A 16318-nucleotide genomic window follows, 5' to 3' on the forward strand; every position below is an offset into this window, starting at 1 on the left:
CCTGCTATGATGGTACTGATGAAAACATTAGTCTTTATCAGTAATCTTTAAAGGCTACGCAGGAGGCCGAGAGGGGGGAAAGACGGAGAGAGATAAAAGAGAAAGAGTGGAGAGAAGTCAAGTTCTCTCTCTGGAGAAAGTAAGTTCGCAACAGTGTGCTCAAGCAACATCCTCCTGGTTACTCTTATTATGGGAGTGTGAGGTCCTTTCGTCCTTCTACACCTGAGGAGGAGACACCAGTCATCTCTCCAAAGACTAGCTGGAGCCTGTTCCCCTAGCGCAATGAGAGCACATGAGGTCTGGAGAGGAGGGTGGGAGCAGCGGGGAGCTTCTTCTTTGAAATCATTCCTTCATGACACCTCCTCTCCCCCCTTTTTGTCCCCCTCCTGCCACCCTCCTGCCCCCATCCTGCCCCCCTGGTCCTCCCGCCCGCTCGGCGACAGGGAAATGTAATAGAAACAACAGATATGGAGTTATGCTATCAAACAGACACACATCCACACACACTCGCACACACACATACCTTTTCCACTCAGGCTAGTGGGGAATGCTGGTGCCCAGAATAGCACTGGGCTGTTTGTGTGTGTGTCTGTTTGTCATGCAGAATGCCATGCTCTGACAGTCTAGTGATAGTCAGCCCACCTGTCTCTGTGCTGAAAGAAACCAGCTCCTCTAACACACATACACACACACACATGTAGCCACACACACACTGTCTATAAAGGATATCAGTTTCTGGGAACGATAGTATGTTTTTGAGAGTATGTGTGTGGGATGAATTTGTGAGTGTGTGTGGGGGGGCCCAGAGGGGGTCTGAAGTGGTTGTGTCCATTAACACTTGGTCTATAGACACAGTGAGGTGTGTGTGTGATAACATCCATGACTCCACACCCTCACACCTCTTCTTCTCTGGCCAGGCAGAGCAGGGGGCTGACGTGCTGGGACGGGGAGAGGTGGGGGAGTGAATGTGGTCTGGGCCTTTTAACTTCCCCTCATTCTTACCTCCACCCCGTTACAACTGTGTGTGTGTGTGTGCGTGCATGTATGTGTGTGTGTGTGTGGTTTGTGTGTGTATGTGTGTGTGTCACATTGGATGAGCATGTGGTGACATTGCTTTGGGCTGGCGTCACCACATTAAGTGGCACCTTCCTGACTGTCTAGTTCGGGGGTACTCAATAGGCGGACCGCAGTCCGGATCAGGACCCAGACGTAATACAATTTGGACCGAAGCCAAAATCAACATTCTGATTTCGTCATGATCCAAGCAAGTTTTCATTGGAGCGTGATTTCACGCCTATATTGTTTTCCTACTAAATGTGGTTTCTATCTTCAGTGTCCAATCCAAAGATCCAATCAGGAGCTGTAATAGTAATCAACATGACAACTCACTCACTCAATGTTGGTTGCAACCTCTGTGGGTCACGCAGGTTGTGTGTCATTCGCAACAACGCAGGCTAATCGATTTGCTAACGGTAGCATACCTGTTTCTTCTTTAGCAAAAATCATGGCGTGACAAAACCCAGCAAAAAGCGAAAAGTTGATTCAGAAAATTGCAAATTTCTAACGTATTTTTTAACGTGAAACGTCACTATGACACAAAGCATAGACACTTGGGGGTAACAAAATTACCCCCAGAACTCTGAGGTAAGGGCCAGAAAAATAAACCATCACTGTTCCGGATCCTGGACACATACACTTTACACACGTTAACACACACTCTACACACAGTAACACACACTACACACAGAGTAAGACACACTCGGGCAGTCACACGTTGTCTTTATTGTGCAACAATGTTGGTCATTTTGTATGTCTGAGTGTGGGAGCTAATTAGATACAGTAGCCTCTGCTACTGTTTTACTGTTAATTAATAGATTATTAACACTAAAATTGCATCATTACAGTAAATAGGAGCAACCATAGCTGATTAAACAGACCAGGCAGTCTTTCTTCTGTTTACTCTCTGTCTTGCTGTTCTTACTCTGTTGTTGAGTCAGGTTGAACTTTGTTTCATTAAACATGAAGGAATTTGCAGCCTTCTGAGGTGGTCTCTCAACAGTCTGAAAGCTTCTCACCAGACAAGAAGACATGGAGACATGCAATCCTGCTTTAGTCAGGGTCATGAATTAAGGACATTCATACTCGCCCACAGAGCACAGGGGGTCACTATCCAACATTTCCATAGAGAAACAACAGACAAAGATGATGTTGTTGTTGTTGTAGGAAATGTCCAGACGGGTTTGACTGTCTGAAGGCGGGTCGTAATCCTAACTATGGCTACACCAGCTTTGATTCCTTCGGCTGGGCCTTCCTGTCCCTCTTCAGGTTAATGACTCAGGACTACTGGGAAAACCTCTACCACCAGGTAGGAGTTTATGTCCGAGTCCAGAATGTGTGTGTTTGTGTGTGTCAGTGTGTTCACCATCACGTGTGTCTGCAGACCCTGCGCTCAGCAGGGAAGACCTACATGGTGTTCTTCGTAGTGGTGATCTTCCTGGGATCGTTCTACCTGGTGAACCTGATCCTGGCCGTGGTGGCCATGGCCTACGAGGAGCAGAACCAGGCCACCATCGCTGAGGCCTGGCAGAAGGAGAGGGAGTTCCAGCTGGCTGTGGAGAGGCTGAAGAGGGAGCAGCAGGTCAGAACCAAAGAGAGAGAGAGAGAGAGAGAGAGAGAGAGAGAGAGAGAGAGAGAGAGAGAGAGAGAGAGAGAGAGAGAGAGAGAGAGAGATGAATGGACGAACGGACAGATAGTAACTATCTTTGCTCTGCAGGCATCCCAGAAGGCTCAGGACACCGCCTCGATGATGTCACCAGACCCCTCCCCTTTTGCCCTCCATGATGACCATGCGTTGGACAGGAGGCGCAGCACGGGTTTGGGGGGTGTGGCTGAGGAGGGGGAGAACCAATCAGAGGACAGGATGCTGAAGATGGAGTCGGTGGACGGAGGCAGGGTGAGATGTTACAGTTTTTTCCAATTGCTTACAGTTTTTTCCGATTGCTTAAGCACAATTTTGAAAACAGGGATCACTTTGTCAAAACACAACACTAGATTCACACAACCTGACACACAAGTAGCAGAACACCTCCAATCTTTTGCAAAATAAAACACTTTGTTCAAAACTATACTATCATTTATTAAAAAAAAGTTACACACTGTTGTGCACAATTTAAAACACTTTTACAGTAACTATTCTTTTTTAATGATATAACCTGCTTGATTTTGTCAGAGATATGAATATGTTGACAAAACACAACACACAAGACCAGTACTGCACACTGATGAAAATATTTCCTGTATTTCTCCACATTGTCTACGTAAAGATTGCATTTTGTACAGAAAATCTGAACATATTTCAAATTGAATACTGCATAGTAGGCTACATACTGTAAACACAGCAAATACATTTGTAGAGACAAATGAAAGTATTCAGCAAATGAAATACAGTACATTCAGGGTTTTTCCTGCATAGAGAAAATTTTGGCGTGCGCCAAAGCCGTTTTCCCGAGCGCCAATGACAAATCCCCAGTGCCAAAGGCAAAAAAAAGTCTGCGATGAAAAACAAAAATCATCACGTGTGCAATGCATGTCAGCGAATATGTTCTCAATAGTATGTTTCAAGTAGGCTACAGCCGAACCCTCGTTCTGTTTTGATCAATAGTAATTGAGTTGATAAGCGTGTCTTCTTGTCTGATCAATGCGCAACTGTAAGGTGCGCGAATGGACAGAGCGGCCAGTAAACTGTCGTTCCGCTGCGAGGGCCAGCCCGATGTGCACGAATACACCTGTAAAAACGCAAATGAAATTTCCACTCAAAATGCTGACAAAAGTTTGATTTACGATTTCCAACGCAGCCTCCATTGGTATTCTTAACCTGGAATGATAATATATAGTGCAGTGTTTCCTCTATTGCTACATTTCTGCATGTCGGAGAATTGCACGGACACACGCTTCAAACCGCAGTTGAGATTGCGTGTGTGCGTCCTTGAGAACTATAAGTCGTATAACTTATGTTGTCAGTACATTTAAGCCTAGGGAGTCAGGTGGCTGAGCGGTGAGGGAATCGGGCTAGTAATCCGAAGGTTGCCAGTTTGATTCCCAACATGCCAATGCCCTACTTGCCTCGGGGGGGAATGTCCCTGTACTTACTGTAAATCGCTCTGGATGAGAGCGTCTGCTAAATGACTAAATGTAAATGTAAGCCTGTTATTGTATAAGTATATAGTTCTTGCAAATGTAAATCAAGTTAACTGGTGATTTTCGTTGTTTGTATTCTTCCCCTGCTAGCTAAATTGTCTGTTGATTCGATAGCGATTGCTGCCCTTTCTCAGGTTTATATTTTAGGTGCATTATTATGCTGAAGTAGTTTTAATTAATAAAAAGTGGGTTTATTGTTATTATTTGCTACAGAATACTTAGCCTATCAAGATCAAATGAAGCAGGCAGTGTACATGCTTCAGAGTGGCCTACCTTAATCGATAGGCTAGGCTACTGACCATTTACAAGAAGTTGTTACGTCAATTATTAATTGGCAGCATTTATGCCATTTAGAACATACTTCATGAGTGTAAGGTGTCTTTAAGTAGCCAAACTTTATTGCTTTAGGGGCCAGGGCTCAACATTAACATTTTTTGGCACTGGCCCCATCGGGCCAGTGGGTTTGAAACTTACTGGCCCCAAGACAGTTTTTACTGGCCCCCCCTCCAAAAGTTGTAATTTATCATTGTTACAACAAAACCAAAGACTTATAAGTTGTGTTATTTTGTTAACATGTTTAACCATTTATTAAACACATCCTGGATATAATAAGAACTCAAATGAAATCACATTTCTAGTGATAAAAAATTAAAAGGTAATAGTCAACAAAACAATTGACTTTTAACCTCAAACATGACGTGCTCTCTTCCCTGCTGACAGCTATCTCTGCACAACTCTGGCTGGCTGAAACTGGTCCCTTAATGCTAATATATAAAAGCGTCCATAGCATTTCATCAGTATGATACTAGGTACCCAAGTCGACACCATTCTTCTGCTGCAGTTCAATAGCCTGGGGGAACGAGACGAACGGCTAGTCCGTCTTAATTACGTGATATGCCGTTGTTATAAGTCGTGCAATAACACGATGGGCATCTACATTTAAATTCCTGACAACTGACCAGCATGGTCAACGGCCTCGAAGATGGATTGTCAACCATCCGCTTAGCTGTCACGCAAACCAGGTGCTGTCTGCTAGCATGGCTGGTCAGGTATTGTTTTCGAAAATTGTCGGTGCCTCTGTAAAAATATCCACTTTTGTCTGCTTTAGACGGGAACATACGACAGACGACACAGTGCATCTTCGTTCAATAAAAAAAGTTGCCTCCGTTTGAGCTCGTAGCTCTACTTTGCTGCCATCTTCACTTTATTGTCTCGCGCCAGTTGTTAAAAAATGTGTCGACATTAGAGAACTAGAGAGGATACAATTTCTGGGGAAATTGTAGGGTGTGCTTGCTTGCGTCGGTTGCACAGGGGTCTGTATATTTTATATAAAAATGCATCGGGCCTACTTATTATTTATAAAGATTACATAGATTTAAAAGCATCTTTTTTTTGCTGCTCATTTACAACTCAACAACAAACAATACGAGTGAAGTGTAGAATGAAATATGATGTCTTCTCATTTCCCCTGCAAGAGGCAGCTGACAGGCTGAATCAAAACGAATACATTTGGCAGACCGGTGTACAAATGGACCTAATCTCTATGACTTAAACGTCCTTTTAAGTTGTCCCTTCTCGTGATATTTTCAGGCATTTAGACTACTCATATTGCATTCATTCATTAATAAAGAACCCCCTTTTAAGATTATTCTACGACTTTACCGGCAGAAGATAGAATCGCGATTCAAACAGTACCATCTGCTAACTGAAAATATGCCCCCAAAAACGTAAATAAGCTTGACATTTATTTAGTGGAAAATAGCTCATTCATAAAAAGCTCACTGGTAGCGATCATTGTCAGTAACAACTCAAAATGCGATATAGCCCTGTGTGGAGAAGCTGCCCCGGTAAATTCTACTACTACAGTACAGTACTAGACTACTGCTGTGTTCGTCTTGATAGCGATTGCGTTGGTTGAATTCGATTAAACGTTCCGTTGTACGGTTTAGGCTGAAATTAATTATTTTCATGAACAGATTGACAAAGTTTAGGCTGTGGCAATGAAGTTCAGGTTAGTAGTCAGATAGTTTCCCTACTGAAAGACTTTTGAGTAAGGGGAGTGCCGAACATGTTCTGTTGCCGTTTGACTTAAACAGCTGAGGAGTTGTTGTTAGCTACTCACACTAGTGTCTCGGGTACAGTAGGCTACAGCGTTGCAGTGAGCTACACTGGTTTGAAACCACAGGTAATGGTAATTTCACCAACAAATCGTTTACTAATGTCAGAATAAATCCTACAACGAAAATGTATATGTGAGGAATGTTTATTTTAACGATTGAAAACAGATACATCATAGACCACTGTAGTATGTGTTGCCCGGGCAACACAGGCTAATGTCATGATGCTAATATGTCAGTGAAATAGTAGACTACTGTTTCCGAAAGTAGATGTACTTCCTTAATAATATCAGCTTATATTGTACATTACACATCACAATTGTGTGTCATATCACAAAGTAAAATGAGTAAATATTTATCACCCTGGCCTCTTTGTTTGTGGCGTTTCTGCAGCTGCCTTGCAGTAAAGCTATAGTTAGCCTAGCTATCCCCCAAGTTAACAGATGCGAAACGAATGTTCTGCCAAAGGTAGTCACGCGTGTTTTCGTGACATTATTGCAGACCGGTGTAAAAATTGACCTAATCTCTATGATTTAAACGTCATTTTAAGTTTTTCTCTTCTCATAATATTTTCAGGCATTTAGCCTACTCATATTGCATTCATTCATGAATAAACAACCCCTTTGAAGATTATTCTACGACGTTACCCGGCAGTAGAAGATGGAATCGCAATTCAAACGGTACCATCTGCTAACTGAAAATATGCCCCCCAAAACGTAAATAAGCTTGACATTTATTTAGTGGAAAATTGCTCATTCATAAAAAGCTCACTGGTAGCGATCATTGTCAGTAACAACGCAAAATGCGATATAGCCCTGTGTTGAGAAGCTGCCCCGGTAAATTGTACTACTACGGTACAGTACTAGACTACTGCTGTGTTCGTCTTGGTAGCGATTGCGTTGGTTGAATTGGATTTAACGTTCCGTTGTACGGTTTAGGCTGAAATTAATTATTTTCATGAACAGATTGACAACGTTTAGGCTGTGGCAATGAAGTTCAGGTTAGTAGTTAGATAGACTTTTGATTTAAGTAAGGGGAGTGCCGAACATTTTCTGTCGCCGTTTGACTTCCTAAACAGCTGTGTACTGTAGCTAGATGTTTTTGTAGTGTGTCTTGCGTAAGCTACAGCGTTGCAGTGAGCTACACTGGTTTGAAACCACAGGTAATGGTAATTTCACCAACAAATCGTTTTCTAATGTCAGAATAAATCCTACAACGAAAATGTATATGTGAGGAATGTTTATTTTAACGATTGAAAACAGATAACGCTACATCATAGACCACTGTAGTATGTGTTGCCCGGGAAACACAGGCTAATGTCATGATGCTAATACTTCAGTGAAATAGTAGACTACTGTTTCCGAAAGTAGATGTACTTCCTTAATAATATCAGCTTATATTGTACATTACACATCACAATTGTGTGTCATATCACAAAGTAAAATGAGTAAATAGTTATCACCCTGGCCTCTTTTCTTGTGGCGTTTCTGCAGCTGCCTTGCAGTAAAGCTATAGTTAGCCTAGCTATCCCCCAAGTTAACAGATGCTAAACGAATGTTCTGGCAAAGGTAGTCACGCGTGTTTTCGTGACGTTAGTGACGCAGTGACGTTAGTAACGTCAGTGACTGTGGCTAGCAAATTAGCCACCGTTAGCTTCACTTTTCGCCACAAAAACTTAATTTAAGCTTAAACCATGCAACGGAACGTAAATTCCAATAGAAGCAACTCAATCGCTACCAAGACGAAACTTTTGACACCTACGTTGTCTATGTAGGCCAAGTATTTACTGAGTTTTAGGGGGGCAAAAAGAAATAAAAAAAATAATAATAATAACTAAAGAGGATACAATTTCTGGGGAAATTGTAGGGTGTGCTTGCTTGCGTCGGTTGCACAGGGGTCTGTATATTTTATATAAAAATGCATCGGGCCTACTTATTATTTATAAAGATTACATAGATTTAAAAGCATCTTTTTTTTGCTGCTCATTTACAACTCAAAATATGAGTGAAGTGTAGAATGAAATATGATGTCTTCTCATTTCCCCTGCAAGAGGCAGCTGACAGGCTGAATCAAAACGAATACATTTGGCAGACCGGTGTACAAATGGACCTAATCTCTATGACTGAAACGTCCTTTTAAGTTGTCCCTTCTCGTGATATTTTCAGGCATTTAGACTACTCATATTGCATTCATTCATTAATAAAGAACCCCCTTTTAAGATTATTCTACGACTTTACCGGCAGAAGATAGAATCGCGATTCAAACAGTACCATCTGCTAACTGAAAATATGCCCCCAAAAACGTAAATAAGCTTGACATTTATTTAGTGGAAAATAGCTCATTCATAAAAAGCTCACTGGTAGCGATCATTGTCAGTAACAACTCAAAATGCGATATAGCCCTGTGTGGAGAAGCTGCCCCGGTAAATTGTACTACTACAGTACAGTACTAGACTACTGCTGTGTTCGTCTTGATAGCGATTGCGTTGGTTGAATTCGATTAAACGTTCCGTTGTACGGTTTAGGCTGAAATTAATTATTTTCATGAACAGATTGACAAAGTTTAGGCTGTGGCAATGAAGTTCAGGTTAGTAGTCAGATAGTTTCCCTACTGAAAGACTTTTGAGTAAGGGGAGTGCCGAACATGTTCTGTTGCCGTTTGACTTAAACAGCTGAGGAGTTGTTGTTAGCTACTCACACTAGTGTCTCGGGTACAGTAGGCTACAGCGTTGCAGTGAGCTACACTGGTTTGAAACCACAGGTAATGGTAATTTCACCAACAAATCGTTTTCTAATGTCAGAATAAATCCTACAACGAAAATGTATATGTGAGGAATGTTTATTTTAACGATTGAAAACAGATAACGCTACATCATAGACCACTGTAGTATGTGTTGCCCGGGAAACACAGGCTAATGTCATGATGCTAATACTTCAGTGAAATAGTAGACTACTGTTTCCGAAAGTAGATGTACTTCCTTAATAATATCAGCTTATATTGTACATTACACATCACAATTGTGTGTCATATCACAAAGTAAAATGAGTAAATAGTTATCACCCTGGCCTCTTTGCTTGTGGCGTTTCTGCAGCTGCCTTGCAGTAAAGCTATAGTTAGCCTAGCTATCCCCCAAGTTAACAGATGTGAAACGAATGTTCTGGCAAAGGTAGTCACGCGTGTTTTCGTGACGTTAGTGACGCAGTGACGTTAGTAACGTCAGTGACTGTGGCTAGCAAATTAGCCACCGTTAGCTTCACTTTTCGCCACAAAAACTTAACTTACGCTTAAACCATGCAACGGAACGTAAATTCCAATAGAAGCAACTCAATCGCTACCAAGACGAAACTTTTGACACCTACGTTGTCTATGTAGGCCAAGTATTTACTGAGTTTTAGGGGGGCAAAAAGAAATAAAAAAAAAAATAATAATAATAATAATATATATGTGAGAGAACAAAGGTTGTGCTCTCGCCGAAGGCTTGAGCACACCCAATAATATATATGTGAGAGAACAAAGGTTGTGCTCTCGCCGAAGGCTTGAGCACACCCAATTACAATTTGACAACCAGTCGTCACTCACTACTCAACTCTTGATTTGCCAACTGTTCGCTCCACGAGCTGCAAAGTTATTTATGCATTTAGCAGATAGCAAAACATATGAAGGATGTTAACTTTTACAATGCGAATTTTTTTTTCAATCAATAATTTGCAGTGGCCCGATCGGGCCAGTGACTTGCTAGTTTAACTGTCCCGACGTTACTTTTAACTGGCCCCGGGCCATCGGGCCATCGTTATTGTCGAGCCCTGAGGGGAAATAGGACGAAAATATGTGCAATATTACATTAGACTATTACATTAACCTGTTCCGAAATATAGGTGTAGTTTCGGTGCAAAACACCTGGGAATAAATACATTGATTAGAAAGAAGAAGAAAAAAAAAAATATATATGTACCCCTTTTTTTTTTTTTGAGCACCGAAGACCCATTTTGACCCAGGAAAAACCCTGACATTGTTTCAATCATTGAATGTGTACAAAAAAAGTACTGGTGTAGTGCATGTACGTAGGCTACATTTTACTGTACTGTAGACAGTAGAGAATAGTAGTTTTCATCTGTGCTCTTATCGAAATGTCCAAATTACTGTTGCAACAGTATCTACTGAGGTTGGGCTGAACTCTCTGTTCAGCCTCTCTCAATGTTGCCCCATGGTTCACAACATGGTCAACCAATGTTGTTCGAATTTCATTACATACTGTCAATTTGGCCCTATTCTTCCACGGCCTCCAGGTCTACCTCTCCCTCTCCCTACCACTCTTCCTCCACGGGCTCCCCCTCTTATCCTTACTCTCCCTCTACCTTTTCCTCTTCCTGCAACATTGTCTTTCATTTTTGATGAGGACAGGTACACTGACCTGTTACCTTTTTATAGTGCTTACACCTGATTGGTATTTTTACCACCTGACGCCTGTGTTTGATCCATTCGTTCACATGTGTGGCAGTGTCTTGAAAAAGCAATTTCAGTTTTTCTTGATTGCTGACACACACAAATGGTATGTGTAAGCCATCCTCACAAAACCAGTACAATTCAAACACCCTTAACAACCAATTATCCATGCGTAAGCACTAACAAGCAAAAATACTCAACAAGCAATCAGGGGTTTGGAATGAATAAAAAGGTAAACTCACCTGTACTTTGAAATCATGGATGCAAATATCAGAGGAAGAGGCAGAATTGTCAGAATGAGAGGAGAAGGACAAGGGAGAGGAAGAGGCAAAGGAAGAGTAAGAAGAACAACAATCTCAAATGAGATCTGTGCCACACTATGACAGAAATCCCTATGTACAGAACAACCTTCTCCAAGGCATGGAACAAGCTTGTGGGGACATTGCTGTGGAGTCTTGTCAGGGATGGCTCAGGCATTCAAGAGCATTTTTCCCTGCTATTTAGTTTGAGAAAGCATTGCCTGTGATGTTGATGAAAATCTCTGGCCTGACCCTGGTCAGAGACAGGATGCTGACTCAGAATGAACAGTACTTTAGCGTACTCAAGCCCTGTTACCCAGGTGAAAATGGTCTTTGTTCCCCGAATTACAATTTACAGTAATGAATTTGTGTTGTTGACTAACAGTACTACTATTTGCATACTGTGACCACTACAGTAACAAAAGCTCAAAAAGCTGTATAATGTAAATGGAAAATAAATATCCTGTAAGAAGGATAATTGCAATATTTGCAATTTTTATGATTTACATCATGTCAAATTCATGAGGTGGAACATATCTAAAATTCAGGGACACTTTAGTTATTGGTTCATGAAAACCTTTTTATAATAGTGTTTTTAATTCCTCCCAGCAATGTGTAAATGGTATTCAGAAGGTAGATTTTATTTGAGGGCTTTGTGTGTATTTTGAATGCAAAGTTTGGTTTCTAAGACAGATAATATGGTTTTGATTACAGTGTTTGATTTTGGGTCAAAAGTCAAGGGTTTGGCCAAACAGTGTAAGCATGAAGATGTTTGTTTAGAGTTTGGAGAAAACACAGTACACATTCAAGAAATGTGTCTTAGCAATTGAGAAAAACTGTGAGTGGCATAATCTTATATTTCTGTGTCTAATGTAGAAAAGTGCGAAACACTGTGTGTAGTATTTTGCAAATAGTGTGAGGCTGAGAATGTGCTTATAGTTGTGCAGATCTGGGCTGCTGGTTGCTCCTTGAGTGTCAGGTTTCACTAACTGTGTGTTATTTGACATTTTTGTGTCTAAGCAATTGGAAAAAACTGTAAATTGGATACCATCTTACATAGCTTCATGTGTCTCTCACGCGAAATCAGATCCATTTGACCAAACTGTGGAATTCTGAGGGATTTTGACAACATGTGGGAGAGCAGAATGTGTCGTCATGTTGTCATGCTGCAGTCATGCTGTTAGCTAAAGGCTGATATATGCTTCTCCGTTTGAACCGGTCTGAACTGGTCTGATACTTATAGGACACTGGTCTGGCTGTGTTCTCACCTGTTCCCCCCCCACACACACACAGCCCCCCCTCCTCCAGCGTACCCTTTCATCGCGAACGCGCAGGGGCAGCCAGCTCAGCATCTTCAACTTCCGCCTGAGGAACAAGGACTCAGAGGGTGACATGGCGGATGATGAGTACAGTGTCCCGGGAGAGGTCGAAGGACGAGGGTCACTGATCCTGCCCTGGTCATCGCGACGACGGCCCAGTACGTACAGCACGGCTAGCAGGGGGTCAGGGGTGTTTCAGCCCCCCTGCCTCAACATCAACGGCAGGGTGTTCATGGCTGTGGACCACAACGGGGTCTCCCCACAAGGGCTCCCAGCATGCACCATGGAGAAGGTTCAGGAAGAGAGTGTAAGTATTCTCATCTAGAGGTGTTAGGGTTTGTGTGTATGTGTGTGTGTGTGTGTGTGTGGTGTGTGTGTGTGTGTGTGTGTGTGGGATGTGTGTGTTTGATTCACTCTGCCCCAGGCTGAGTCTGACACTGCTCCGGAGTGTGAGAGAGAAGAGTGAACATGTGTGTGTGTGTGAGAGAGAGATAAAGACAGAGAGAGACAGAGAGAAAGAGAGAGACAGAATGCAGGTACTAGGTACTACTCACTAGTTACTGCTTGGCTAGTCTCAGTGATCTAGGGTCCCTCAGGGTAGCCTGGAGTAACAGGATACACAGAGGAGGACTAGTCTTTTTACATGCCCTATGCTCTCACACAGTATTTAACCTGTTAAGGAGTAGCGTCGCAAATATGTGATAATTCGAATGCGGGTCTCACAGCGTAACGTTTCAAACATTCCAAATGATTTTTTTCCGATGGACAAAAAATATGCCAAACGCTTTAGTATGGCTTCAAAATGTGCTAATGAGAAGGCTAACAAGTAACAATATAGCTGCAAGCAGCAATGTGGTGGCCAAGCAGGTCAGATAAACCAGAAGAAACTTTCGACATCTAGTGACTGCGGTGTACCTGGCTTCCTTAGCAGTGGCTTATAGTCTCGCTAAACAGAGAATCAGAGACATGACAAGCTTGTCAGCTTTGGTGGGATTTGAACCTCTGACGTTGACGTTGCCAGGACACCAATTTATCCTAGTGAGCTATTCTCAGTGCTGGAAATCAGATTTCAGTGACTGCGTAACAATATAAGGAATTTTTCCTGTGGCAAGCGGTTGTCAGATTTGTCCCAAGTTTAAACAGCTGTAATTCAGTTCTATTTTGACATGTCAAGGTGATTGTGGTCTGAAGATAATCTGTGCCAAATTAGGTGAATATTTGGTATTCACCAAAAACGTTTTATTCATTCATTCAAAATCCACATCAATTCAGCTTGTATCAGAATTTAATATGTGTCAGACACGGGATCGCCCCCTAGAGGTTAGATGACACAACCTTTTGTGGACCTCTTTGAAACAGGGTCCCGAGCACCTGTACCAAGTATGTTGTCAATTCAGCGAATATTTCCTGAGATCGCCGACTTTGATCAGCTTTACCGGAATGTGAAAAGGTTTGTGAGGCTTGATCTGAAGATAAATGGTGCCAAATATTTGCTTATTGCAGCGCCACCTAGAGGTGAAATGGCATGACCTATTTTGGACCTCTTTAGAACAGGGTCCCTAGTCCTTATACCAAATTTGGTGTCAATGCAGTAAAGAGGTGCTGAGATATGACCTCACTTCTTTTATGGTGGCTTGGTTGACGACTTTGATTGGCTGTTCCAGTCAAAAGGTTTAGATAATCAAAAAACATGTGATGTCTTTTGTGAGGCTTGGTCTGAAGATGATCTGTGCCAAATTTGGTGAAGATTGGACAAACCTTTTAGGAGAGGAAGCGAAAAAACGTTATATTCAAAATGGTGGCCACATCAATTCAGCCTCATCAATTTGATTGGCTGTAACTAATAAACGGTTGCGAAAATCAAAGCTCCAGGGATAACTTTTGTGAGGCTTGGTCTGAAGATTAACTGTGGCAATTTTGAAGAAGATTCGACAAGAATTGTAGGAAAAAACGATTTTCCTTAACATTCAAAATGGCGGAGAATCTATATAACTGGGTATGACGTCATTTACGTCATACCCGTCTTGATCCAGGGAATACAACAATACCTCATTTTGGAAAATGAGGCATATGGTTCAAAAGTAACGTGTGTTAACACACCTTCAACTTTGACCCATTGGTGGCGCTTAGAGGGTTGGAATGGGAGACATGAAACTTGGTGAAAGTGATGAGGGGACAGGTCCCAAAGAGTGTGCCAAATTTCACAACTTCTGACCATGTGGTTCTAGGGGCTGCCATAGACTCCCATGGCAGAAGTATAATAATAATAATAATAATTATAAGAAAGAAGAAAAGGTAGAAACACTTAAGGTGGCTTCGCCGCTCAACGGCTTGGCCACCAACTACTTGGAGAAGGCTACTTCTAATGGGAGTCAGGTGGCTGAGCGGTTAGGGAATCGGGCTAGTAATCTGAAGGTTGCCAGTTCGATTCCGGGCTGCGTCAAATGACGTTGTGTCCTTGGGCAAGGCACTTCACCCTACTTGCCTCGGGGGAATGTCCCTGTATTTACTGTAAGTCGCTCTGGATAAGAGCGTCTGCTAAATGACTAAATGTAAATGTAATGTAAACACTAGCAGGTAGTAGCATTGCTACGAGTATTATGCTAGCTAACTTAGACCGGAAGCTAACTAAAGCTAGCTAGCTAGCTACCATTTCTGAAAAAAAGTGCGGCCTATATTCCAGTGTGGTTTATACTCAGATTTACAAACACAAAGCTCCTATTCTGGTGGGGTGCGGTTTATAGAAAATGCGGCTTATTGTCCGAAAAATATGGTACCTACCTGCTAATGCTCTGACACCATAGACACTCACACACACACTCACACTTACACACACACAGAAGGAAGATGGGGGTTGCGGAAAGAGAGAGAGATGGATGTGTATGTGTGTGTCAGGTCGGAAACGGGGAGGGTGTCGGATGCTCAGTTGTCCTGGAATCGCTACCATGGCAACAAATGCTGGATGAATGGTGGGCCGGCGTGTGTTTGTTGTCGTAGAGACGTGGAGCTTGTGGTTCCCCCATGTCTGACAGCAGGAAGTGGGAGTGAGATTGTTTGATTGGACATGTATAATGACTGGGCTGTGGGCTGTCCCTAACACAGAGAGACTCCAGCCTCAGACATGGAACATTGCTGCCATGGTTACCTCCATAGTCAGGTGCTAACAGGAACAGAGACAGAGGAGGAATGTGATGGGGGAGGAGGAGGAGTGATGGAGAAAGAGGAGGAGTGTGATGGTGGAGGAGGAATGTGATGGAGAAGGAGGAGGGAGAGTGTGATGGAGAAGGAGTGTGATGGTGGAGGAGGAGTGTGATGGAGAAGGAGTGTGATGGTGGAGGAGGAGTGTGATGGAGAAGGAGTGTGATGGTGGAGGAGGAGTGTGATGGAGGAGGAGTGTGATGGTGGAGGAGGAGGAGTGTCAGGCAGGAGTGTGATGGTGGAGGAGGAGGAATGTGATGGAGAAGGAGTGTGATGGTGGAGGAGGAGTGTGATGGAGAAGGAGGAGTGTGATGGTGGAGGAGGAGTGTGATGGAGAACGAGGAGAAGGACTGTGATGGTGGAGGAGGAGGTGTTTGTTGTGGCCTTGTCTGGATGATGACGGTGTGTGTGTAGGATGGAGCCAGAGGAGACAAGATGGAATCTGTCTGTATTCATATTCTCTCTCAAGTTCAAGTCTTTTATTGTCAGATGCACAGAACAACACAAGGTCAGACTGGGCACCGAAATTCTTAGGACATGACATCGCAAAGCAACCTGGCATAACATAACATATAAGTACTCAGAACATCTATGATAAGCTAAAATATAATAAACCTCCTAAATATACAGGCCATTTACTTTGTTTAATAAAAGAGCAAGCTATAGATCTGTTTTATAGGAAAGGTAACCTTAAATGACTTATTTTGTGATCGGGCGCTATATATATATATAAAAATAAAAAAAA

General features: G+C 42.5%; 1 protein-coding gene across 4 annotated transcripts in view; it reads left to right on the top strand.

Annotated features, from left to right (window-relative positions):
• The window catches only part of LOC136957626 (sodium channel protein type 5 subunit alpha-like), a 188118-nt gene that overhangs the window by 33490 nt on the left and 138310 nt on the right, over nt 1-16318 (top strand). For all 4 annotated transcript variants that reach the window (XM_067251702.1, XM_067251701.1, XM_067251704.1 and 1 more), the window contains exons 6-9: nt 2224-2365; nt 2441-2638; nt 2774-2953; nt 12350-12682. In XM_067251702.1, coding sequence (XP_067107803.1) covers nt 2224-2365; nt 2441-2638; nt 2774-2953; nt 12350-12682 — 853 coding nt within the window. The remainder of the gene's footprint in view (nt 1-2223; nt 2366-2440; nt 2639-2773; nt 2954-12349; nt 12683-16318) is intronic.

This window comes from Osmerus mordax, chromosome 15 (assembly GCF_038355195.1).
Source record: "Osmerus mordax isolate fOsmMor3 chromosome 15, fOsmMor3.pri, whole genome shotgun sequence".
NCBI classification, from domain to species: domain Eukaryota; kingdom Metazoa; phylum Chordata; class Actinopteri; order Osmeriformes; family Osmeridae; genus Osmerus; species Osmerus mordax.